The sequence below is a fragment of the Elephas maximus genome, chromosome 8 (genome assembly GCF_024166365.1).
Source record: "Elephas maximus indicus isolate mEleMax1 chromosome 8, mEleMax1 primary haplotype, whole genome shotgun sequence".
NCBI classification, from domain to species: domain Eukaryota; kingdom Metazoa; phylum Chordata; class Mammalia; order Proboscidea; family Elephantidae; genus Elephas; species Elephas maximus.
The window spans coordinates 37,785,875-37,813,302 of NC_064826.1; the positions used below are offsets into that span (position 1 = coordinate 37,785,875).

Here is a 27,428-nt window from a genome sequence, read left to right on the forward strand (position 1 = left end):
CCCAACAAGTTTATGAAAGCGTTAAACACCAATCGGTATTTTCCAAAGTGCAGATGATTGCAGAATACTATTCCAGAAGGTGCTACAAGAAAAGGGTTATGAAAATACTAAATAGTGTATTTTTTCTTTTATTTGCATAATGTCATCATCTTATTAAAGGGCCTGAGAAGTCCTACAGGGAAAAATTAATGCCTTAGAGTTTGGGTGCTAACCAAAAGTTCGGCAGCTCGAATCCATCAGCTGCTCCTTGGAAACCCTGTGGGCAGTTCTACTCTGTCCTCTAGGGTCACTACAAGTCAGAACCAACTCAATAGCAAATAGCCATGACAATTTTGTTTACCCTAGCTTTCCCCACAGTTGATTTGACCGTGGGATCCTTTATTTAATATAATCTTTCTTAGCATCTTGCAAACCACAGAATGTGTTTTCTCATTTTTATACATGCTCTAAAACCAGACGTTTTAATGGGGGGTGCTAGGTAGAATGAAGATAGTGTAGCCTGCACAGTTTTTCTATTAAAACTAACCACCTGATTAACTGGGGATTTGTTCCTGCTTCTTCACTAGCTGTGCTACATTACTTGCATGGGAATACTTCTGAAGATGGTAATATCTCACCAGGCAACTCTCTTTATTGATCTGTACTTTCACAGCCTTTTATTTTATGCACATGCTAGCCATATCGTGCGTTGAGAGAAACTGTATAACACATTGTCATTTTGACATAGATTTTCTATATATTTTTTTCCTGTAAAAAACAGCTCTGAAAACCCTTTCATTTTATTTTTACGTTTGAGAGATGGTAGAACAAATAATAAACTGTTTTTGGTTTTGTTTTGTTTAAGTGAATATGTGAGAAAAAACTGCAACAAATGTTTTAAAATGTTAGAGAATTTGGAATGCATACTGTCTCTAGTCTCCTCCCAGGATGTCTAGGATGCAGTTTGTTATATAATAATGAGGTTTTTGTTTTAATTCAGATGTATAATACCAATTATAATGTAAGACATGGCTTTGGTTGTTTTCATGTAAATAGTTGTAAAATTTGAATATTATCTTCCACAGTGTTGACAGAAAAAGTAAATAGCCTTTGCTTTGGGAAGTGTTTTAAAAGATATCACAGGTTTTTGGTGGTAGAAAAACAAATAATGGAATGAGAACATGTCCTCCTTGACCTTGGCCTAGTCAGGTCTGCCCCTCACTTTCAAGGCTGTTACAGAGGAAATCAGCTCAGTGACATTACCCAAGAAAGAGCTCTGGTGATGCCCCCTGCTAACTGCTAAGTGTTGGCAGTTCAAAGCGTCCCAGCAGCACCACAGATGAAAGACTTGGCGATCTGCTCCTGGAAAGAGTACAGCCTAGAAAACCCCGTGAGGAAGTTCCACTCTGTCACATGGTGCCTAAGGACAAAAGCAACAGTATTACCCAAGGAGTCTTGGTGGTACAATGGTTAGGCACTCAGCTGCTAACTAAAAGGTTGGCAGTTCAAACCCACCCAGCAACTCCTCAGGAGAAAGACCTGGTGATCTCCTCCTATAAAGATTAAAAAAAATTACAGCCTAGGAAATCCTATGGGGCAGTTCTGCTGTGTCACATGGGGTCACTATGAGTCAAACTCAACTCAGTAGCATAGTATCTGGTGTCTTAAAAGCTTGTGAGTGTCCATCTAAGACACTCTACTGGCCCCACCTGACTGGCACAAGAGAGAATGAAGAAAACCAAAGACACAAGGGAAAGATTAGTCCAAAGGAAAAATGGACCACGACTACCACAGCCTCCATCAGACTGAGTCCAGCACAACTAGATGGTACCTGGCTACCAGCACTGACTGCTCTGACAAGGATCACAATAGAGGATCCCAGACAGAGCTGGAGAAAAATGTAGAACAAAATTCTAACTCACAAAAAATGACCAGACTTACTGGTCTGACAGAGACTGGAGAAACTCCAAGAGTATGGCCCCTGGACACCCATTTAACTCAGTACTGAAGTCACTACTGAGGTTCACCCTTCAGCCGAAGATTAGACAGGCCCATAAAACAAAACGAGACTAAATGGGGACATCAGCCCGGGGTAAAGACGAGAAGGCAAGAGGGGACAGGAAAGCTGGTAAGAGGGAACCCGAGGTCGAGAAGGGGAGAGTGTTGACATGTCATGGGATTGGCAGTCAATGTTACGAAATAATATGTGTATTGATTATTTAATGAGAAACTGATTTGCTCTGTGAACTTAATCTAAAGCACAATAAAAAAATAAAGAGGGTGGAAACAAACAAAATATCAACTCGACAGCACCCAACAAGTATTACCCATCATAGGGGTGCCTTACCAAAAAAAAACCATTGCCATCAGGTTGATTCTGATTCATAGTAACCCTGTAGTACAGAACAGAACCACCCATAGGGTTTCCAAGGCTGTAATCTTTACAGAAGCAAACTGCCACATCTTTCTTCCACAGAGCTCCCTTGCTTTTCAAATATGCAGTGTTTTATTAGTGGTGATAGTTTTTACTAAGACTTTTATGGTCATTAAATATTCAGTGCTTCACAATGAATGTTGAATCAGAAGTTACCTACCCCCAGCTTTATGAAATGAATACTTCTCTGGGATTATTGTAAAAACTTGCTCAATGATCATGTTCACTGTTCAACATTTTGAGACTGCAAAGAAATATGATTCAAGGCAAGACAGTCTAAGAAAGGTTTAGCCGTGATCTGCCAGCTCTTTTGATGCAGGGAAATGAAGGAGTGGATGAATTGTTATCTATCAATGACAGATTCTTTTTACTTTCTGTAGAATGTCACCTGTACTTGCTTTAGTGGGATAGGGCATGCTGACCTTTACTGGTCCCAGAGAGCAGGAGCAATAGCACCTTGCTGCTGGGAACTTAAGCCCAGGTCTTTGAGTTGGAAAGATGGGGAAGGAAAAGGAAGAAATTAGTAGCTTTGTATCCTCCTGCCCATCAGTTATTAAGTTATTTCAAACTCTGTTCTCTCCTTTCTAGCTGGTTGCTAAATATCTTTATCTCCCCTATTCCTCCTACCTTTCTTCCCACTTAGAGAATTTCTGTCGAAATCTGACTAGAAACGTGAATTCTTCTTAATCCCAAGGTTGGGGACACCGGGGCTGGCATCAGTCATTCTTTTCAGGATAGTGATTGGACCAGGTTTGGTATCCAAAGCTGTGGTTTCCACAGAGGCAGGAAAGAAAACTTATATTGAGTTTTTGAGGACATGCGTGGTATGGAAGTTTGGGAGTTATGCTTCATAGCAGTCAGAGAGAAACACCATTCCAGAACCTTCTTGAGTTGTCATGAGAGTAACACGTTCCCCGTTTTTCTTCTTTTGGGAGCCTCTCCCCATCCCCACCATTCTTCTTTTGCATAGTTCCAGGTGAAGTAGATGACAATAGACTGATATGCGTGCTGTACCCTTATATAAACTCATTGGAACTGAGAGGTGGAAGAGTCTTTAGGAATAATCTCATTCAGAGTTTTCCAAGCTTTATTTATTTTTCTATTTTTTTGACGAATAAACTCTTTCATGATGTTAAATAACTTTGAAAAACTCCACCCAGAAATCTCCTAAACACTTCGTGATCTTGCATTTACAAGGAATGATTAATTAAAAAAAATGATGTCTTAGATTGTGATGTTGACAAAGTTTGGAGTATATATTTCATCCTAATACAATTTGTAACAATATTCAATATATATATATATTTCAGCATCAGTGTAGTTTCTACTTCCTGTCTTCAAAATTGTCCATTGACGGTTAAGTACCAATAATTAATTACAGTATATCAATAACATTTTTAAAACTGGATGACAGTTTAAGCCAGTTAAAATCTTACAATATTCAAAACCACACCAAAAGATTTCAGTGTTCGACTGAGCTTAAACAGCTGGGCCACTAAGTCAGGGACATGATCCTTTGATCACCACTAACTGCCAGCTGTGCGCACTGCTGTAATTCAGAGAATTTCAGACTTTCCTTTCAAAGGTAAAATTTTTTAAATATTTTCTAAAAGGTGAACTCTTAAAAAAAAAAAAGGAAAGAAAATAGGCACCATCACTGCCTTTAATGACAAGGAGCCCTTGGGAGGCACTCAGAAATCCCTCAGGAGAGGGGTTCCCAAACATGGTATAGGCTCTAATCCTCCTGTTTTACAGATGAAAACTGATAGCCAGAGCTAAAGCTACTTGCCTGAAGTCACCAAGCTAGGTGGTTGGAGAGAACAGTCCAGAACTTAAATGGCATCTTCACAAGTCAGCATTCATTCCATTGCCCAGTTACTTAGATTTCATATGGCCTATTTTTATCTTATAGAGCTGTATGTTCCTCTCCTTAAGATGCATCTAATCAAATGGTTCCATGGGTCATGTTTGCTCTTGGACAGGTCGAATGGCGGCAGGAGAAAAGAAGAATGCCTGTAGTGTCCAATACCGACGACCCTTTGGCTGTGCAGTTCTCAGCATCGCTGACCTGCTGACAGGAGAGACAAAGGATGACCTCATCCTAAAAGTGTACATGTAAGAAATGTGCCTGTGGTGGGGACTAGGGTGGGAGCAGGTCACATGTAGAGCCTACTGGTCATATGGGTAATGGAAGAGCAAGGGATGGGTTGGGCTCAAGAGCTGTTTCTGGAAAACAAGAATCTGTAGATTCACTACAAGTGAGCCTACAAATCACTCTGTGCATTTGTGACTACCAATGAATACAGAATACATCAATTATGTGAACTGTCCACTGCATAGAGTTTCCCCTGTGAATTTAACTCCTAACACATCTTTACCCGCAGTCAATTAATTTATCCTTGAAAAAGGGAAATCATTTTTAATGTAAGTTAATTAGAATTAAAAGAGAGAAGCTCAGGTGATTTCCCTCCTTACTCCACAGAGGAAGTCACTTAGTGTATTCCATATCCTAAGATAGGTTTTACATACCCATGGTGTTGAATCACCCCGTCTCAACTATCCCCCACTAGCTTGCTCTTTGAGAGCTGATCTACAGTGAAGTCGTCAGAGTAGACCCCTGGGGTTCCCACATGCCTGGTTTGAGAACCACGCTGCTGGTGAGCTCCATGAGCGAGCTTGCCCTAGTTTTCTATTCAGGCATTTGAGTTGCTATATCCAGCGTATGTCAAGAGTTTTTCTTTCATACGTGCAGGTAGCGCAACTGGCCTCTTGTCTACGAAATTGCTTTTTCACCACCCCGAGGGTTCCCTGGATTTCCCCACACTCCACCCAAGAGCCCCCCAGACCTGAGCCACACATCTCCTAATTAGCTGACAAAGATTTGTCTGTAGCCTATGGATTAAGATCAGAAAACTCCCCTTATCTCCTTTAATAGAGATAAAATATATGACCTTGATTTTAAACTTGAAAACTTTCGGCGAAGCTGCTACCTGTCTACCAGTTGCCACGGAGTCAGTTACAACTCATAACAGCTGTGCTCCACGGGATTTTCAGTGACTGATCTTTCAGAAGTAGATAGTTAGGACTTTCTTCCAACGTGCCTCTGGGTGGACACAGACCTCCAGCCTTTTGGTTAGCAGCCAAGCGCATTAACCGCTTATACTACCAGAAGCTTTTTTATCACATGGCACCCTCACTTTCAGCAGTTGGGGTAAATTCATGTCACTGTTCATTCTAAGCTCTACTGGTAGTAGAAAACATGGTTTATTTTAAACAATACTGATGATAGTATCCACCGTTTACTGTGCACTTGTTATGTGCTAGGAACTGTGTTAAATACTTAGCTCACATCGTACCACTTTTTCCTCATAACAAAGTCCCAAAACAGATGCTGTTATCTTGATTTACACGTAAGAGGACAGAGATGCTAAATAACTTGCTCAAATCATACAGCTAATAAGGAAGGGACCCAGATTTGAAGTCAGAACCATCTAACTCTAGAACCTGAGCTATCATGTTGACCCCAGGTTTTATGTTTCTGGGTGCTGTTTCACAGCACTGTCTTACAGTACCGTAATGATGCTGTTACATGACATTGCTTTTTAAGAAAACTAAGCTTCTTCACAAATACAGTCTCATCACTTAGAATATACTTCTTAGGTGTGAGTACCAAGTGCTATATTTATCTTGCCATTGGGTAAACTGTGGGCCCACAGTTACATGTGTTAGCCTTGATTATGCAGCCAGCTGAGGAAGACCCACGAATTCCAGCTCTGCCTATGAGAGACACTTGTGTAAAAATAAATTGTGCTGCCCTTCGTGGTTTTTATTGTGTGTTTTTGCTTAAACATCAAATACGGCTCTGGATAATTCTTGCTGGAAGAGAGATCGCTTTAAAATGCTAGTTCAGCAAATTGTAAAGCCCCCACAAGAAGGAATACTAACCTGTCAAAATAGTCACTGTAGATTAAGAAGGAACTGTGAAGTTAGTAAAACTTCTTAGGAAAGTGCCTGTTAAAAACAATTCAGAAGAAATTTCAAATTCCTAAGGCTGCTTAATCCATAGTGAATCAGCACTCAAATACAGAACAGCAACAAAGGCCTGGCCTGAGCCTGGACGATATTCCAGTCACATACTTTAGGAGTTTTGATTTTATTCAGAGCTTTGTAGGTTAAAAGCATGAATTCTGGAGTCACTTAATAATCTAATAGAAAGCAAGCCATCTTCCTTCCTTCCCCACTGGGCTGAAATAAGAAAACTAGAAGCAGAATGTGCTAAATGGCAATTTGGTATCTTCAGCTGGACAGGTAGGATGATTTCATTCCATCTTAATTTTCCTGCCTTCCAAGATTCAGTGCTCTGTTTGGTACCCCACTATTAACCAGCTGGAAAATAACCTCCATCATGTTCCTCTTGGAAAAGCCTGTGGTGATAAAATAAAAATATATATATGTGTAAGCAAATCATTGTGAATTATCTGCTACAGATAAGAGCTCTAGGAAAGGAATCTGTACAGTAGTACATTTTGATGGATGGTGCTATAGAATCTTATTTTCAGTTCTCTTGGGAGGGAGCGCTCATGGCTAATAAAAGATTGTGGCAAATTTGCTAACATGTCCAGATGAGGAAAGTCCCTCCCAGGATAACTGGGAAGTTGAGGCAGTAAAAGCAGGTTGTTGTTTTTCTTGTTGTTAAGTGCTGTTGTGTCGGTTCAGACTCATACCAACCCTATGTACAACAAAAGGAAACACTGCCTGGTCCCACCATCATAAGCATTGCTATGTTTGAGCCCATTGTTGCAGCCACCATGTCAGTCCAACTCATTGACGGTCTTCTGCTATTTCTCTGCCCCTCTGTGTTACCAAGCATGATGTCCTTCTCCAGGGACTGGTCCCTCCTGATAACATGTCCAAAGTACTTGAGATGAAGTCTCAACCATCCTCGCTTCCAAGTAGCATTATGGCTATACTTCTTCCAAGACAAATTTGTTCTTCTGGCAGTCCATGGTATATTCAATATTCTCCACCAATGCCATCATTCAGAGGCATTGTCATGGATTGAATTATGTCCCCCCAAAATATCTGTCAACTTGGCTAGGTCATGATTCCCCGTATTGTATGATTGGCTACCATTCTGTCATCCGATGTGATTTCCCTATGTGTTGTAAATGGTATCACTATGACATAATGAGATGGATTAGTGGCAATTATATTGATGAGATCTACAAGATTAGGTAGTGTCTTAAGCCAATCTGTTTTGAAATATAAAAGAGAGAAGCGAGCAGAGAGACATGGGACCTCATACCACCAAGAAAGCAATGCTGGGAGATGAGCACGTCCTTTGGACCTGAGGTTCCTGTGCTGAGATGCTTCCAACCAAGGGAAGATTGATGAGAAAGACCTTCCTCCAGAGCCAACAGGGAGAGAAAGCCTTCCCTTGGAGCTGATGCCCTGAATTTGGACTTCTAGCCTGCTGGGCTGTGAGAGAATAAACTTGTCTCTGTTCAAGCCACCCACTTGTAGTATTCTTGTTATAGAACTACTAAATGACTAAGACAGGCATCAGTTCTTCCTTGATCATCCATATTCATTGTGCAGCTTTCGCATGCATGTGAGGCAGTTGAAAACACCATGGCTTGGGTCAGGCACACCATAGTCCCCACAGTGACATCTTTGCTTTTGAGCTCTTGAAAGAGGTCTTTTGCAGCAAATATGCCCAATGCAACACATCATTTGATTTCTTACTGCTGCTTCCATGGGCGTGAATGGTGGATCCAAGTAAAATGAAGTCCTCAAAAACTTCAACAGTTTCACCATTTATCATGATGTTGTTTGTTGGTCTAGTTGTGAGGATTTTTGCTTTCTTTATGTTGAGGTACAATCCATACTGAACGCTGTAGTCCTCGATCTTCATCAGTAAGTGCTTCAAGTCCTCTTCACCTTCAGTAAACAAGGTTGTATCATCTGCATATCACAAGCTGTTAATGAGTCTTCTTCCAATCCTGATGCCAGTTCTTCATATAGTCCAGCTTCTCAGACTATTTGCTTAGCATACAGGTCGAAAAAGTATGAGGAAAGGTTACAGCCCTGATGCACACCTTCCCTTGTTTTAAACCACGCAGTATCACCTTGTTCTGTTCAAATGACTGCCTCCTTGGTCTATGTACAGGTTCCACATTAGCACAATTAACTGTTCTGAAATTCTCATTCTTCGCAATATTATCCATAATTTGTTATGATCCACACAATGAAATACCTTTGCATAGTCAATAAAACACAGGTAGACATATTTTTGGTATTTTCTGCTTTTATCCAAGATCCATCTTACCTCAGTAATGATGTCCCTTGTTCAATATCCTCTTCTGAATCCAGCTTCAATTTCTGGCAATTCCCTGTTGATATGCTCCTACAACCATTTTTAAATTATCTTCAGCGGAATTTTGCTTTTGTGTGATATTAAAGATATTGTTTCATAATTTCCACATTCTGTTGGATCACCTTTCTTTGCAATGGGCACAAATATGGATCAGCGCTACTTGGTTAGTGTTATGGATTGCATTGTGTTCCCAAAAAATATGTGTCAACTTAGCTAGCCCATGATTCCCAGTATTGTATGATTGTCTACCATTTTGTCATCTGATGTGATTTTCCTATGTGTTGTAAATCTACCTTTATGATGTAAATAAGCTAGGATTATTGGCAGTTACGTTAATGAGGCAGTACTCAATCTACAAGATTAGGTTGTGTCTTAAGGCAGCCTCTTTCAAGACATAAGAGAAGCTAGCAGAGAGGCATTGGGACCTCATACCACCAAGAAACAAGACCCAGGAGAATAGTGTGTCCACTGGACCCGGGGTCCCTGTGCAGAGAAGCTCTACGACTGGGGAAGATTGATGACAAGGACCTTTCCCTAGAGCTGACGGAGATAAAGAGCCTTTCCCTGGACCTGGCACCCTGAATGTGAGCTTCTACCCTCCTCGACTGTGAGAGAATAAATTTCTCTTTGTTAAAGCCATCCACTTGTGGTGTTTCTGTTATAGGAACACTAGATGACTAAGACAGTTGTCCAGGTAGCTGTCTTCCCAGTTCCTTGACGTAGATGAGTGAGTGCTTCAAGGATTGTATTCATTTGTTGCAGCATCTCAGTTGGTATTCTGTCAGTTCCCGGAGCCTTGTTTTTTGCCAGTGCCTTCAGTGGAGCTTGGACTTTTTCCTTCAGTACCATTGGTTCTTAATCATACGCTACCTTTTGAAATGGTTGAACTTTGGCCAATTATTTTTGGCATAGTGACTCTGTGTATTCCTTCCATCATCTTTTTATTTATTTATTTAATTTATCTATTGTGGTTTAGGTGAAAGTTTACAAATCAAGTCAGTCTCTTGTACAAAAAGCTATACCCACCCCACTGTGCACTCCCAGTTGCTCTCCCCTTGATGAGACAGCACGTTCCTCCTCTCCACCCTGTATTCCCTATGTCCATTCAACTAGCTCCTGTCCCCCTTTTCCATCTCATCTCACCACCAGACAGGAGTTGCCCGCATAGTCTCATGTGTCTACTTGAGCCACGAAGTTCACTCCTCACCAGCATCATTGTCGATCTTATAGTTCAGGCCAATCCCTGTCTGTCGAGTTGGTTTTGGGAATGGTTCCAATCTTGGGCTATCAAAGGGTCTGGGGACCATGACTGTCAGGGTCCCTCCAATCTCAGTCAGACCATTAAGCCTACTCTTTTTACGAGAATTTAAGACCTGCATCTCACTGTTCTCCTGTTCCATCAGTGGTTCTTTGTTGTGTTCCCTGTCAGGGCAGTGATCGGTGGTAGCCAGGCACCATCTACTTCTTATGGTCTCAGGCTGATGGAGGCTCTGGTTTATGTGGCCTTTTCTGTCTCTGGGGCTCATATTTACCTTGTGTCTTTGGTGTTCTTCATCGTCCTTTACTCCAGGTGGGTTGAGACCAATTTATGCATCTTAGATGTCTGCTTGCTAGCATTTAAGACCCCAAACACCACTCACGGAAGTGGAAGGCAGAACGTTTTCTTAATACATTTTATTATGCCAGTTGACCTAGATATCCCCTGAAACTGTGGGCCCCAGACCCCCATCCCTGCTACTCTGGCCTTCAAAGTGTTTGGTTGTATTCAGGAAACTTCTTTGCTTTTGGTTTAGTCAAGTTGTGCTGACTATCCCTGTGTTATGTATTGACCTTCCCTTCACCTAAAAAAAGTTTTGTCTACCATCTAATTAGTGAATATCCCTCTCCCTCCCTCCCTGCCCTCATAACCATCAAAGAATGTTTTCTTCTGTGTTTAAACTTTATCTAGAATTCTTACAATAGTGGTCTCATACAGTATTTGTCTTTTGCAGTTGACTAATTTCACTCAGCATAATGCCCTCCAGATTCCTCCATGTTATGAAATGTTTCACAGATTCATTGTTGGTCTTCATCGTTGTGTAGTATTCCGTTGTATGACTATACCATAATTTATCCATTCATCTGTTGCTGGGCACCTTGGTTGCCTCCATCTTTTTGCTATTGTAAACAGTGCTGCAGTGAACATGGGTGTGCATGTATCTGTTCATGTGAAGGCTCTTATATCTTTAAGGTGTATTCCAAGGAGCGAAATTGCTGGGATGTATGGTAGTTCTATTTCTGGCTTTTTAAGGAAACACCAAATTGATTTCCAAAGTGACTGTACCATTTTACATTCCCACCAGCTGTGTATAAGTGTTCCAGTCGCTCCACAACTTCTCCAATATTTATTATTTTGTGTTTTTTTGATTAATGCCAGCCTCGTTGGGGTGAAATGGAATCTCATTGTAGTTTTGATTTGCATTTCTCTAATAGCTAATGATCATGAACATTTCTTCATGTATCTGCAGTCTGAATGTCTTCTTTGTAAAGTGCCTGTTCATATCCTTTGCCCATTTTTTAATTGGGTTATTTGTCTTTTTGTTGTTGAGTGTTTGCAGTATCATGTAGATCAGAAATGTCATAGCTAAAAACTTTTTCCCAATCAGTAGGTAATCTTTTTACTCTTTTGGTGAAGTCTTTGGATGAGCATAGATGTTTGACTTTTAGGAGGTCCCAGTTATCTAATTTTTCTTCTGATGTTTGTGCATTGTTAGTAAGTTTGTTGTTGTTGTTGTTAGTAATGTTTTGTATACTGTTTATGCTATGTATTAGGGCTCCCAGCGTTGTCCCTATTTTTTCTTCCATAATCTTTATTGTTTTAGATTTTATGTTTAGGTCTTTGATCCATTATGAGTTGGTTTTTGTGCATGGTATGAGGTATGGGTCTTGTTTCATTTTTTTGTAGGTGAATATCCAGTTATGCCAGCACCATTTGTTAAAGAGACTGTCTTTTCCCCATTTAACAGACTTTGGGCCTTTGTCAAATATCAGTTGCTTGTATGTGGATGGATTTATGTCTGGATTCTCAATTCTGTTCCATTGGTCTATGTATCTGTTGTTGTACCCAGTACCAGGCTGTTTTGACTACTGTGGCAGTATGATATATGTTCTAAAATTAGGTAGTGTGAGGCCTCCCACTTTGTTCTTCTTTTTCAGTAATGCTTTACTTATCCGGGACCTCTTTCCCTTCCATGTGAAGTTGGTGATTTGTTTCTCCATCTCATTAAAAAAAATCACTGGTATTTGGATTGGGATTGCATTGTATCTATAGATCGCTTTGTGTAGAATAGACATTTTTACAATGTTGAGTCTTCCTATCCATGAGCAAGGCGTGTTTTTCCACTTACGTAGGTCTTTCTTGGCATTCCATCTTCTTTTGATGCTTCCTGCACCATTCAACATTTTGCCCATAGAATCCTTCAATATTGCAACTCAAGGGTTGAATTTTTTCTTCATTTTTTCCAGCTTGAGAAATACTGAGTATGTTCTTCCCTTTTGGTTTTCTAAATCCACATCTTTGCACATTTCCTTATAGAACTTTGAAGTCTTCTCTTCAGCTTTTTTACTTCATCATTTCTTCCATTCACTTTAGCTACTCTACATTCAAGAGCAAGTTTCAGAATCTCTTTTGACATCCAATTTAGTATTTTCTTTCTTTCCGGTCTTTTTAATGACCTTTTGCTTCCCTCATGTATGATGTCCTTGATGTCATCTCGCAACTTGTCTGCTCTTCAGTCATTATTGTTCAGTGTGTCAAATCTGTTCTTGAGATAATCCTAAATTCAGGTAGGATATATTTAAGGTCATACTTTGGCTCTCATGGACTTGTTTCAGTTTTCTTCAGCTCAGCTTGAACTTGCATGTGAGAAAATAATCTTGTTCTGCAGTCAGGCCTTTGCCTTGTTCTGACTGATGATATTGAGCTTCTCCATGGTTTCTTTCCACAGATGTATTCAGTTTGATGCCTGTGTATTTTATCTGGAGAGATCCAAGTGTATAGTCACCATCTGTGTTGGTGAAGAAATATACTTCTATCACCGAGGATGTGTATTCCAACTACTGATTCTTCTTTGTTTTTAACTTTTGCATTCCAATTACCAGTAATTATCAATGCACCTTGATTGCATCTTTGATCAGTTTCAGACTGCAGAAGTTGATGAAAATCTTCATTTTCTTCATCTTTGGCATTAGTGGTAAATTTCACAAATAGTTTTATTAACTGGGCTTCCTTTTAGCTGTATGGATACCACCACTCTTCTGTCAATTTGTCATACTATGGTAGTGTTTGTGTTGCTGTGATGCTGATAACTATGCCAATGGTATTTCATATACCAGGACAGTCACCCACGGTGGACAGGTTTCAAAAGAACTTCTAGACAAAGCAAACTAGGAGGAAGAACCTGGCAATATAGTTCTGAAATAAGTGGCCAGTGAAAACATTATGAATAGCAACAGAATATTGTCTGATAGAGTGCTAAAAGATGAGCCTCTCAGGTTGGAAGTCACTTCAGATACGACTGAGGAAGAGCTACCTCCTCAAAGCAGAGTCAACCTTAATGATATGGTTTGAGCAAAATTTTCACGACCTTCTTTTGCTGATGTGGAATGACTCAAAGTGAGAAGAAACAGCTGCATGCAATGTATGAAGTATGAATCTAGAAAAAGTGCACATTTTCAAAAATTAAATAGGACACATAAAGATCAATATTGTAGGCATTTGTGAGCTGAAATGGACTGGTATTGACCATTTTGAATTGGAGATTATATCTACTATGCTAAGAATGACTAATTCATGAGGAACGGTGTCGTATTCATTGTCAAAAAGAATATTTCAAGATCTATCCTGAAGTACAATGCTGTCAGCGATAGGGTAATATCCATATGCCTGTAAGGAAGACCAGTTAAAAGGGAGTAGCAGGCCCAAATGTGCATTAGTCATCAGGAGTCACTGGCCAGTGAGCCAACCAGCCATTTATTCATACAGCTGATGATTTTACATACACCCAGACTTTCACAGTACTAAGAGGAATGGAGACATAAACCATTCCTAGAGCCAAACCTTAAAAACCATAACAGCCTACCGTGTGACAACATGTACACAAATAAAGATAACATGAGCTAGTGAGTGATAAGAGCTATAAGAAAGAGATGGAGAAGGTTGTGAGAGATATATGACCTTTAGCCCAGATGTGGAAAATCTGGAAGGGTACTTTTATTACCCTTTGGAAAATCCTGTCAACCTTTTTCAGGTGCGGTTGTGTTAATCTCAATTTCATTTTGCTTGACTTGTTGCATTTGATACTAGTCAAACCTGTCATGTTATAGTAGGCAAAACTCGCTAATGAGAGCTAACATTCATTGAGCATTTACTGTGTTCCTGGCTCAAACTTATTAATAAGGTCCGTAGGTGGTACAAATGGTTTGTGCTTGACTACTAACTGAAAGGTTGGCTGTTCATACCCATGCAACATTACCACAGAAGAAAGGCCTGGTAATGTGTTCCCATTAAGATCACCAAACCAAAAGAAACCCATTGCTACCAAGTTGATTCTGACTCATAGTGACCCTATAGGACGCAGTAGAACTGCCCCATAGGGTTTCCAAGGCTGTAATCTTTCTGGAAGTAGACTGTCACATCTTTCTTCTGTGGAGCGGCTACTGTGTTTGAACGTCTGATGTTTTTCAAGCGTTTAACCGCTGCACCACCAGGGCTTCCCCATTAAGATTAATGCCAGAAAACTCTATGGAGCAGTTCTACTCTGTAACTTATGGGTTCACCATGAGTCGAAATCGAGTCTATGGCGGTGGGTTTAGTTTAAGCTTATTTAATGTTGTAGTACCTTACCTACATTGTACAAATGAGGAAATTGAGGCACAGAGATAGTAAATAACTAACTCAAAGAACAAAGCTAAGTGAATAATAAGAATCTGAGTCCAGGGAATCAGCCTCTTAGTCTGCCCTACCTTCTACTGTGCATTGTCCTCTGAGGTATTTTCTTTTCTCCGTTCCTAATCTATGAATTGTTCATCCCAGGTGCTTAAGTCATAAGACAGGTGGCAGACATCACCAAATATAGACATTCCTGCTCCCCTTGGACTGCTATGCTGAAACGCATATGTTAGAGATCCCAGGGAGGCTTATGTGGTTGTAATGCATTATGGTGGTTGTAACTAAAAGGACAGGTGTGCCATTAAGGTCGTTGCTTGCTCTCACACATCATTAAAGTTTAACAGAGTGTTAATGTTTTCATAGGTGTAACACAGAGAGTGAGTGGTACCAAATTCATGAGAACATCATCAAAAAACTGAACGCACGTTATAATTTGACTGGCTCCAACGCTGGTGAGTTTCATTCCTTATACTTCTCGTTTTATACTCTTTTTGGCTATGTGAAAGGGAAAAATGATCAGCACTTTGTTTTTCTGTCTAGTCACTCTCTAACTTTAGAAAAACTCAGTCAACATTCTGGTAGGTCTCCCTGTGCTATGATAGGCTTGTAGCTTTAATTCTCAGTAAAAAAAAATAAATATATATATATATATATTCCATTGCGGTAAGAAACAAGGCAGAGGATCTGAATTTGTCTAATGGTACCAGTTCTTGAGATCTCTAAGTTGTTACCAAGAGCTAAAAACCAAATCACAAATATGCTTGGGTTCATGACTGTTTTGTAGAACTGGTTTGATAAATCGAAATTCATCAGTAAGGTCCAATAAAATATGCCTATAGCTGGCTGCTAGCAAGCTACATTACTGTATCAGAGAACAAGCATGCAGGTTCACATGTTGAAATTGGCAGTGCACTTTTAAGGAGGAGAGTAATGTTGACTTCAGTGTCATGTAGAGAAAATTAAATGCAAAATTGTTCAGAGGGGAACTGAGATACTATATGGCATTATAGATTATATGATTTTACATTACATAACACACATTATACATTGTATAGCATAATATATAATACATAGGTAAGGAGCCCCGGCAGCACAGTGGTTAAGCTCGCATCTGCTAATTGAAAGGTTAGTGATTGGAACCTACCATTTGTTCCATAGGAGAAAGATGTGGCATTCTGCTTCCGTAAAGATTTCAGAACTTGGAAACCATATAGGGCAGTTCTGCACTGTCCTATGGGGTCTCTATGAGTTTGAATCTACTTGGTGGCAGTGGGTATAGCATATATAGATTACTGACAGTTTTTAACAGTTGTTTAGCAGACAAGAACTAGGTGAATATGTTTCACTGCTACCCCCTTCCAATCCATATTAAAACAAACTATGCAGTTGTGTTCTTTAATTGATGTAAAGAAACTTCAAATTAGGTAAGCTATTATTTGAACTGAGTATGTTGTTTTTTAAGTTGAAGACTTGTTTTTTTAAGTGTCTTGAATAGTCTAACTTATAGTCTAATTTTCCTGACAATTAGCAGAAGCAGAACTTAAATTCAGGCTACCTGTTTTCAGACTGCGCACATCTTGCTAGATCACAGTAGCCCACAAAGAGAAAATAACTGTAGACAAGAACCTTGTGGTTCAGGTCAGTGAGAGTTATTAGTTTCCATGACTCGCATATGTGGGAATGCTTCGGGCTGTGATGAATGATGAGGTCAGCTTCCTCCTCCCTCTCCCAAGAGTTGGGGAGGTAACTTGGGTTTGATTTGATTTGATGTGATTCTGATGGTCATTTGCTTTGGACAAAGTCCTACATACACCACTAAGTAAACAAGAGTTTTGGAGTACTTACTATTGAGGGCAGAGTCCCTAAAGGACCAGAAGGAGACAACAGTAGTGGGTTATAACATGAAGTAATAACTATACTTTATAAACTATGAAGCATGCTTGTCTTCTCTTTTCCTGTAAAAGGATGACAATAGTATTTATCGTATATGAGCTGAATGAGTTTATTTAAATGTAGCCTCAGGAAACCCTGGTGGCATAGTGGTTAAGAGCTATGGCTGCTAACTTAAAGGTCAACAGTTCAAATCCACCAGGTGCTCCTTGGAAACCATATGGGGCAGTTCTACTCTGACCTGTAGGGTGGCCGTGAGTCGGAATCTACTTGACAGCAGTGGGTTTGGTTTGAGGTTTTCAGGAAAATGATAGAGCTGCTGCTATTTTCAAACCTTATCTTGCATATTTTATTGGTAGACTTCTAGTGAAATCCAGTAGTTCCATTCTAAGCCTTTGGTGTTTCTTGACATCATTATCATTAAATACATGCTACACCTGTGCTGTCCAGTTTGGTGGCCACTAGCCACATGTGGCTACTGAGCACTTGGTAAGTAGCTTATGTGGCTAATACAGCACTAGAATTGGAATGTGTAATAGGTATAAAATACACATTGAATTTGAAGACTTGGTACAATACAAAGAATGTAAAATAGCTCAATATTAATTTTTTATATTGAGTACATGTTGACATTTTGGATATATTGGGCTAAATCAAGTATATTATTAAAATTAATTTTGTTTCTTTCAACGTTTTTAATGTAACTACTAGAAAATTTAAAATTATATACATAGCTTGCATATGCTACTGTAGATTCAGTTTAAAGGATGATATATATATATACATATTTTAAGTTCTTCTCGTGCCTCATCAACACGTTCATTATTTCTTCCTCCTTCTGTCCACTAACTGTGGATTGAGGAATCTGTAGCCATGTGTATCCTATTCTTTCTCCCCAAGAGTCCTACTACTCTTAATTTGTTTGCAGTTGCCTCCTGTGTGAATAGGTAAGTATAAAACTAACCCTGACTTAAGATTTTGGCACATATACCCTTACTTCCCTACTATCACAGATGCGGTCTTGACTAATCAGGATGGGTTGGCCTTCTGCAATACACTTCCCTTACCGACTCCCTATCAACTCCCAAGCCTTTCTCCTTTCAAATATGCCTTTACAGAACAACAAAATTCTTCTGTTGTTGGATTGTTTAAATATATCATTTTCCATTGTCCATACTCTGAGGTGGTACCTAGTTGCCTCTTGAATCATGGTGAAGCTCTTGATGATGAACTCTGATTTGGACCTCCAGATAAATTTGTAACATAACTGAGTCTGCCTCCTATGAGGCCTCAGTTAGGGGTCAGGTTTCTGGTTAAGCCAAGCCCCAAATTTCCCTCACTTGCAGACAAGTCATCTCTTAGAGACTATAATGTAGTATTTAAGAGCTTTGCCTCTGGAATCAAGATCCCTGCCCTAGGTGTGAATCACAGTTTTGTGATTCTAGGGTTATTGGGAGGATTAAAAGAGAAAGCGTATGCAAGCACTTAGTACAGGACTTGACATATAAGTATGTATTAAATGTTATCTTACGTTATTGTTTATCCACTTCAGAGCCATCATCTGGAATATCCTGGTCTTTCCTCTAAGTCACGTCACCTTGCTTCATTTTCTCAAAATTGATCCTGATTTAATCCCTCAAAGAAGACTTTTAAAATAATACAGCCGGACTTTTGAGCGGTCAGATTATTGAAACAACCCCTCATTGGTTCTTCCATGTCCTTTCGGCTGATTCAATTGTTATTATCTCTTTCTAGGTCATTTTAATTTACTTGTTGTCCTTCTGACTACATATATTAACTCCAGGAAGGAAGGGCAGCATGTTGTATTTCCTTGGGCAGTTACCCAGGTGCTTAGGCATGCTCCATGGACTTTGTCAGATTTATTGGCTGATTGTCCACTTTCCCTTACTGGAATCCTGGGTGAGACTGTACCAGAAAGTGAAATCCAAACCACCTTAATCCCTGAATGGTACATTTTCTGTTCGCAGCCTTTGTACTGAAATGAAGAACTACTTGTTATATCTTTGGAAAGCATGAAAGAAATCGTTATAGAGCTCCAAATTTCTCTTTAGCTGTATAAAGGATTGCCCATCCCTTTGTCAGGATCCACCCTCCATTTTGCTGCCTAATGTGATACTTAGACTCCTAGGCAGCCTTTTGAAAAGTACTCTCTTTATACTGTGGCTTTGAACCGGTTTGTTGCATTCTAAAATCCTGATGGAAATTTGATTTTCCACCCCAGATATACTGAATCAGAATCTACAGTTTAACAAGATCCTGAAGTGATTCTTATGTATGATAAATTTTGAGAACCACTGCTCTACTAGAGGAAACCCTGGTAACGTAGTAGTTAAGAGCTATGGCTGCTAACCAAAAGGTCAGCAGTTCAGATCCACCAGGTGCTTCTTGGAAACCCCATGGGGCAGTTTTACTCTGTCCTATAGAGTCGCTATGAGTCGGAATGGACTCGACAGCAGCAAGTTTGGTTTTTTGGTTCTTGCTCAACTAGAGGAGCCCTGGTGGCAAAGTGATTAAACACTTGGCTGCTAACCAAAAGCTCAGCAGTTTGAATCAACCGCTGCTCCTTGGAAACCCTGTGTGGGTAGTTCTGTTCTGTCCTATAGGATCTCTATGAGTCAGTATTGACTCTAGGGCCACAGGTTTAGTGGTTCTCAGAATTTGTCCCTAACCAGCAGCATTAGCTTCCCCTAGGAACTTGTTAGAAATGCAAATTCTCAGCAGGGTTTCAAACTGGGAGGAACTGGTTCTAAGCCCTGCTTTATACTCAGTTTCCACTGCAAAGGCTGTCTGCTTTCCTGGCCTCATGACCCCAGCGCCCTCCACCCTGCTTACTAAAAGCCTGGTCTAAGCCAGGCCCACACGGCTAGCATTTATCTGCCTTTTTTCCCTCTAGCCTCCAGCTGGTTCTTTTTACTCAACCAAGGCAAACTCAACCCTAGGCCTCATCACTCCAAACTTCTGTTCCACAGAGAGAAAATTCAAGAAGTACCTCTTAAAAAAAATAAATCCTTTACTCCTGCCATCAATGTTTCCACTCATTATTCTTGGTAGATCATTGTCCTGTATCACATTGATCTGTTCTCCTTGAGATGGTTGTGAAGAAGTGGTTCGTATGGCCAGAAGGGGGATGTATGGCCAGCAGGTAGATGTTCAGGAGCTGTTTGGCTTCATTATTGAAAGGGAGGCACTCTAATGAATTCCTTAAAAATAGTGTGGGAAGCAAGAGTACAAGAAATTGAAATGGGGAATTGGGGTGCCTAATGTTCAAACTATCACAACGATTAGATAGGTTGACTTCCACTGTTTTCTCCTTGGACCACCTAATTGTTGAATAAATGGAAGCAGTGCAGTCAAACGTTTTCAGGAAAATTGAGTTCACTCTTGAAACTGCATTTTCTGCCTTCCCCTGCTATTCCTTGGTCATTGCTACTAAAAAAAGAAAAAAAAAAAGAGAATAACTTTGAAATTACTTTTGGAAACAAATTCTACCAGCTAATTTCCAAGCTTTTTATGCTTCATTGATGGTCTCCTATCTCATTGCTTTAATAGATAAAAGAATTCACCTAGCCAACCAGTTTTTTTTCCCTTCTAACCCAAGACATATTGCAGAGGTACATTAACCATTATCTTTGGTGAGTTTAGAAACTGGGAGAAAAGTACAGGTGATCCATTTAACTTTTAAAGATAAAAAATAATTAAATTAGTCTCTATGGTTAAATCTAGCCAGGTTGAGTAATTTGAAATCTCCAAGTTGTGCTGGGTGGAAATTTGAAAATCCAGAGGTAATATTGTGAGAATTTAAAATTCTAAAAACATGCATTAAAATGAGCCTAATTTAAATTTGTTGAGCAAATGGTTATTACAGATGTCACCTCTGACAGACATTAGCGGTTGAATTTTAGGAATGTGAGGAAAGACTGAGCCAATATATTTACTGAGGCAAGTTCAGCTCTCAGACTTAAAATGTCTCAAAATCATTGGCTATGCTTAAGTATGTCCTGAAAGGAACTTCAGAATCTTTTCACATTATCTCTGTATTTATGAAGTATTATTTCCTATAGTTCACACATGTAGCTTATAACTAGAAGAAATCCTATTTCCTAATCAGGTAAATTTCTGGGATCTTCTTTTTGCCTTAGTAAGATGAGTGTCCACGGTTGTATTCCTGCCAGCTGTACTCAGAGAAAGTTAAAAGGAATTACCTAGATAAGCAGCCTGTAACATACACATAGGGAGAGTGGTTTAACTCTGCTTCAGTGAAAGAGCCTTTTGAGAATGTCAGGTGACATTTTTGTGGCTGAGAATCCTGTCCACACATGCCAGTGTAGTCATTTAATTCGATATTACTGAATTGGGTTAATTCCTAAGGATTGTGTCAGTGCGCCTGATTTGTTAACATTGTACTTTGAAACTTTACTCTTCAATATTATTAAAAGAAAAATGATACTTTTATTGGCACCACCTATTGGCTGAAATATAGTATATGACCTTTTTGATTACTTTTGGAATTTCCTAATTATTAAACCATGCTGTCTTATTATCCCTTTTAAGCTTTTTATTTTTACCTAATTTTACTTACAAAAAGTCTACAAGAATAATACAGAGAATTCCCAATGCCCTTCACCTGAATTTTCCAGAAGTTATCATTTTCCTACATTTGCTTTATTCTCTCCTCCCTCTCTCTTTCTACACACACACACACACAGAGTCATTTAATGGAATATTAATTTGTATAATTCTTAAAGATTGCATTAGTGCTCCTGATACATATATGTATTGTCTGTATACATATAAGCGTGCATACATATACATATACATGTGTGTGCTTTTTTCCCCTGAACATCTTGAGAAGAAATTGCAGACTGTCTACCCCTACTTACTTCAGCGTGTACTTCCTAAAAACAGAACCATGACAGCAGAACCACAGTACAATTAACCAAACCAGGGAGCTAACATTGATGCAATGCTATGACCTATACGCCTTTCTCAGGTTTTGCCAGTTTTCTCAATATCCTTCACAGAAAAGAAAACCTAGGATTATGTGTTGCATGCAATTGTCATCTTTATAGTTTCCTTTAATCCAAAGCATTCTGTTTTAATGAAGGTGAAGGAAAAAAGCTAGTTCAAAATATGATTTCTAAATTACACTTTAAGATATTTTTAAAGCTTCATGCAGCATTAAAAAAAAAACAAGTTATAAGTTAATTTAAGTAGTAATTAGATCTTAATTTTAGTTTCTAAATTAGTTATGTTTTGCTAATATAGATATAATCAGTATTGTTTGGAAGATTTGCTAATAGAAAAATGTGCAGTTTGTAGTCTGTATTTCAATCAATTAAAATAAGCAAATATTAAATTACAGTCATAAGCTATGGCATATATATTCTTTTTTTTTTAGTTGAACTTTAGATGAAGGTTTACAGAACAAACCAGTTTCTCATCAAACAGCTAGTATACGCATTGTCGAATGACATTGGTTAACAACCCCACGACATGTCAACACTTTCCCTTCTCAACCCTGGGTTCCCTATTACCAGCTTTCCTGTTCCCTTCTACCTTCCAATCCCTGCCCCAGGGCTGGTGCGTCCCTTTAGTCTTGTTTTGTTCCATGGGCCTGTTCAGCCTTTGGACGAAGGGTGATCCTCAGGAGTGACTTCTTTACTGAGCTGAAAGGGTGTCTGGGGGCCATACTCTCACGGTTTCTCCAGTCTGTCAGGCCAGCAAGTCTGGTCTTTGTTTTTGAGTTCGAATTTTGTTCTACATTTTTCTCCAGCTCTATCTGGGACCCTCTATTGTGATCCCTGTCAGAGAACTCAGTGGTGGTAGCTGGGCACCATCTAGTTGCACTGGATTCAGTCTGGTGGAGGCCGTGGTAGATGTGGTCCATTAGTCCTTTGGACTAATCTTTCCCTTATGTCTTTAGTTTTCTTCCTTCTTCCTTGCTCCCAAAGGGGTGAGACCAGTGGAATATCCTAGGTGGCAGCTCACAGGCTTTTAAGACCCCAGACGCTACTTACCAAAGTAGAATGTAGAACATAATTCTTTATAAACTCTGTATACCAATTGAGCTGGATGTTCCCTGAGACCATGGTCATATATATTCTTTTAAAGAAGTTTTCAGATAGAGGATTATTATGTACATACTTGTTATGGAAAAATTGCAAATAGTTAATGATTACAGTAAGGAAAAAAACCTTTTTAACTGTGACATAATTCTCAGTTGATACCATTAAAATGTTGACAGCCCAAATCAGAATGAGGATGGAAACTAAGGTAAAAAATTTCCCTTAGTTAATTACAAAGGAATGTTAAATGCCCTCTGAATGGCCTCACACTCCTACAGTCATGTTGTTGGATACTATTCAGTTGTTTTCAACTCAGAGCAACCCACCCCTTCTGACAGAGCAGAACTGCCTCATAGGGTTTTCTTAGCTGTAATTTTTATTTGTGTGGTTTAGATGAAGGTTTACAGAACAAACTAGTTTCTCATTAAGCAGTTAGTACACATATTGTTTTATGACATTGTTTAACAACCCCAGGACACGTCAACACTCTCCCTTCTCAACCTTGGGTTCCCTAGTACCAGCTTTCCTGTTCCCTCCTGCCTTCTAGTCCTTGCCCCTGGGCTGGTGTGCCCCTTAAGTCTCGTTTTATTTTATAGGCCTGTCCAGTCTTTGGCTGAAGGGTGAACCTCAGGAGTGACTTCATTACTGAGCTGAAAGGGTGTCCAGGGGCCATACTCTCAGGGTTTCTCCAGTCTCTGTCAGGCCAACAAGTCTGGTGTTTCTTCCTGAGTTAGAATTTTCTTCTACATTTTTTTCCAGCTCTCTCTGGGATCCTATATTATGATCTCTGTCAAGAGCAGCCAGTGGTGGTATCTGGGCACCATCTAGTTATACTGGACTCAGTCTGGTGGAGACCGTTGTAGATATGGTCCATTAGTCCTTTGGACTAATCTCTTCCTTCTATCTTTAGTTTTCTTCATTCTGCCTATTAGCTGTAATCTTTACACAAGCAGATCGCCAGGTCTTTCTGCCATGGAGATTCTAGGTGGGTTCAAACTGCCAACCTTTTGGTTAGCAGCTGAACACTCAACCATTTGTGCCACCAGAGTTCCTTCATATAGTCATACCTGCCACTATCTGCTGATGGGCCCCATTCCAGCTCCTGTTTTCTTAGTGCCTGACCGAGCAATGTGGCGCCCCTCTCTGTCTCTACCTAGCACACCTCATCATTCAAATAAATCTGTCTTGGGAGAGGTACAGCCAGAATGCTCATTAGAGGTGAGGATGGCGAGACTTCATCTCATAGACTTTGTAGATGTTATCAGAAGGGGCCAGTCCCTGAAGGACATCATGCTTGGTGAAGTAAAGGGTCAGCAAAAGAAAGGAAGACCTTCAATGGGATAGACTGACATAGTGGCTGCAACAATGGGTGCAAACATAGCAACAATTGTGAGGATGACGCAGGACCAGACAGTGTTTCGTTCTGTTTTACTTAGAGTTGCTATGAGTCAGACCCACTCGACAGCATCTAACAACTGTGGTGGTGGTGTTGTGTGTCATCAAATTGATTCCGACTCACAGTGGCACTATATGACAGACTAGAACTGCCGCGTAGGGCTTCCCAGGCTGTAATATTTACAGGAGCAGACCCCTGGTTTTTTCTCCTGTTATACCAGAGAGATCTTTAGTTGTACCATGAAAATACCTTTTTTAAATGTTGATCTTTCCACCTAATTTGACACCACCACATTAAATTAATAATCCACTTTGTCATTGCTGACAATATTTCATGACTTGGCTTTTTTGCTTAAGTCCTCTAGATACATCTAACAATGTTTTTCTTCATGTCAAAATGTTGTTGAATGCCCTCAAATCGATTACAACTCATAGCAGCCCTGTGTACAACAGAACAAAAGACTGCCCGGTTCTGAGCCATCCTCACAATCATTGTTATGTTTCAGCCCGTTGTTGCAGCCACTGTGTCAGTCCATCTTGTTGAGGGTCGTCTTCTTTTTCACTGACCCTCCACTTTACCAAACATGATTTCTTTCCTCAGGGACTGGTCCTTCCTGATAACATATTCAAAGTATGTGAGATAAAGTCTCCGCCACTCCTCACTTCCTAGGAGAATTCTGGCTTCCAAGACAGACTTGTTTGTTCTTCTGGCAGTCTCTGGTACAGTCATTATTCTTCATCAACACCGAAATTCAAAGGCATCAGTTCTTCTTTATTTATTGTCCAGCTTTCACATGCATATGAGGTAATTGAAAATACCATGGCTGAGTGGCATCTGGGGTCTTCAAAGCTAGCCAGTGGCCAGCTAAGATGCATCAATTGGTCTCAAACCCCCTTAAGGAAAGGAGAATGAGGAACACCAAAGACACAAGGAAAATTAGCCTAAAAGACAAAAAGGGCCACTTAAACCAGAGACTCCATCAGCCTGAGACCAGAAGAACTAAATGGTGCCCGGTTACCACCAGTGTCCACCCTGACAGGAAACATAACAGAGAGTCCCTGACAGAGCAGGAGAAAAGTAAGGTGGCAGCACTCAAATTCTGGTAAACAAACAAGACTTAATGGTCTGACTGAGACTGGAAGAACCTCAGAAGACATGGCTCCCGGACTGTTAATCCAGAACTAATACCATTCCTGAAGCCAACTCTTCAAATAAAGATTAGACTGGACTATAAGACATAAAATGATACTTGTGAAGAGTGTGCTGCTAAATTCAAGTAGATACATGAGAATAAATGGGCAGCTTCTGTCTGGAGGCAAGATGTGAAGGCAGAAAGGGGTAGGAGTTGGTTGAATGGACATGGCAATCCTGGGTGGAAAGGAAGAGTGTGCTGACATATTATAGGAATAGCAGCTAGGGTCACATAACAATGTGTGTATAAATTTTTGTATGAGAAACTAACTTGAGCTATGAACTTTCACTTAAAGCACAATAAAAAAAAGAAAGTACTATGGCTTAGGTCAGGTGCACCTTAGTCCTCAGAGTGACATTTTTTCTTTTTAATACTTTAAAGAGGTCTTTTGCAGCACATTTGCCCAGTGCAATACATCATTTGATTTCTTGACGACAGTTTCCATGGGGCTTGACTGTGGATCCATGTAAAATGAAATCCTTGACAGCTTCAATATTTTTTCACCATTTATTATGATGTTGCTTATTGGTCCAGTTTTGAGGATTTTTGTTTTCTTTATGTTGTGATGTAATCAATAATAAAGACTGTAGTCTTTGATCTTCATCAGTAAGTGCTTCAAGTCCTCTTCACTTTCAGCAAGCATATTTGTGTCATCTGTATATCACAGGTTGTTGATGAGTCTTCCTCCAATCCTGATGCCAAGTTTTTCTTTATATAGTCCAGCTTCTCGGATTGTTTGCTCAGCATACAGATTGAGTAAATATGGTGGAAGTGTACAACCCAGACTCACACCCTCACACCTTTTCTTATTTTAAACCACAGTATCCCCTTATTCTGTCTGAACAAATACCTCTTTGTCTATATACAGGTTCCACATGAGCAGAACTAAGTGTTCTGAAATTCTTATTCTTTGAAATGTTATCCATAATGTGTTATGATCCACACAGTCGGATGCCTTTGCATAGTCAATAAAACACAGGTAAACTCTTTCTGGTATTCTCTGCTTTCAGCCAAGATCCATCTGACATCGGCAGTGATATCCCTTGTTCCACGTCCTCTTCTGAATCTGGCTTGAATTTCTGGCAGTTCCCTGTCAATGTATTGCTGCAACTGCTTTTGAATAATCTTCAGCAAAATTTTACTTACGTGTGATATTAATGATGTCGTTTGATAATTTCTGCATTCATTTGGATCATCTTTCTTTTAAATGGGCACAGATATGAATCGCTTTCAGCCAGTTGGCCAGGCAGCCATCTTCCAAATTTCTTGGCATAGACAAATGAGCAACTCCAGCGCTGCACCTATTTGTTTAAACATCTCAATTTGTATTCCATCAATTCCTAGAGGCTTGTTTTTGTCAATGCCTTCATTGCAGCTTGGACTTCTTTCATTACCATCAGTTCTTTTTCACATGCTACCTCCTGGAATAGTTGAATACCAACCAGTTTTTTTTTTTTTTGGTACAGTGACTGTGTGTATCCCTTCCATTTTCTTTTGATGCTTCCTGCGTGGTTCAACGTTGTGCCCATAGAATCCTTTGATGTTCCAACTTGAGGCTTAAATTTTTTCTTCAGTTCTGTCAGCTTGAGAAATGCCAAGCATGTTCTTCTTCCCTTTTGGTTTTCTAACTCCAGATTTTTGCACATTTCCTTATAATACTTTACTTTGTCTTTTTGAGCCACCCTTTGCACCTTCTGTTTGGCTCTTTTATGTCATCATTTCTTCCTTTTGGTTTTGCTACTCTGTGTTCAAGAGCAAGTGTCAGAGTCTCTTCTGATACCCAATTTGGTCTTTTCTTTTTTTTTATGACCTTTTTTTTCCTTCGTGTTTGATATCCTTGATGTTATCCCACAACTCAACTGGTATTCAGTCACTAGTGTTCAATGTGTCAAATATATTCTTGAGATGGTCTGTAAAATCAGGTGGGATATGCATCAGGTCATAATTTGGCTCTCATGGACTTAGAATTTCCTTCAACTTCAACTTGAAGTTGGGTACAAGCAATTGGTGATCTGTTCTACATTCAGCCTCTGGTCTTGTTCTGACTGATGATACTGGGCTTCTCCATGGCCTCTTTCCACAGATGTAGTCAATTTCATTCCTGTGTATTCTGTCTGGAAAGATCCACATGTATAGTAGCCATTTG

General features: G+C 39.7%; 1 protein-coding gene across 3 annotated transcripts in view; it reads left to right on the forward strand.

The window, feature by feature from the left end:
* DOCK4 (dedicator of cytokinesis 4) overlaps nucleotides 1-27,428 on the forward strand; it is a 487,078-nt gene that overhangs the window by 276,200 nt on the left and 183,450 nt on the right. For all 3 annotated transcript variants that reach the window (XM_049893613.1, XM_049893614.1, XM_049893615.1), the window contains exons 11-12: nucleotides 4,396-4,528; nucleotides 15,082-15,170. In XM_049893613.1, the coding sequence (XP_049749570.1) occupies nucleotides 4,396-4,528; nucleotides 15,082-15,170 (222 nt within the window). The remainder of the gene's footprint in view (nucleotides 1-4,395; nucleotides 4,529-15,081; nucleotides 15,171-27,428) is intronic.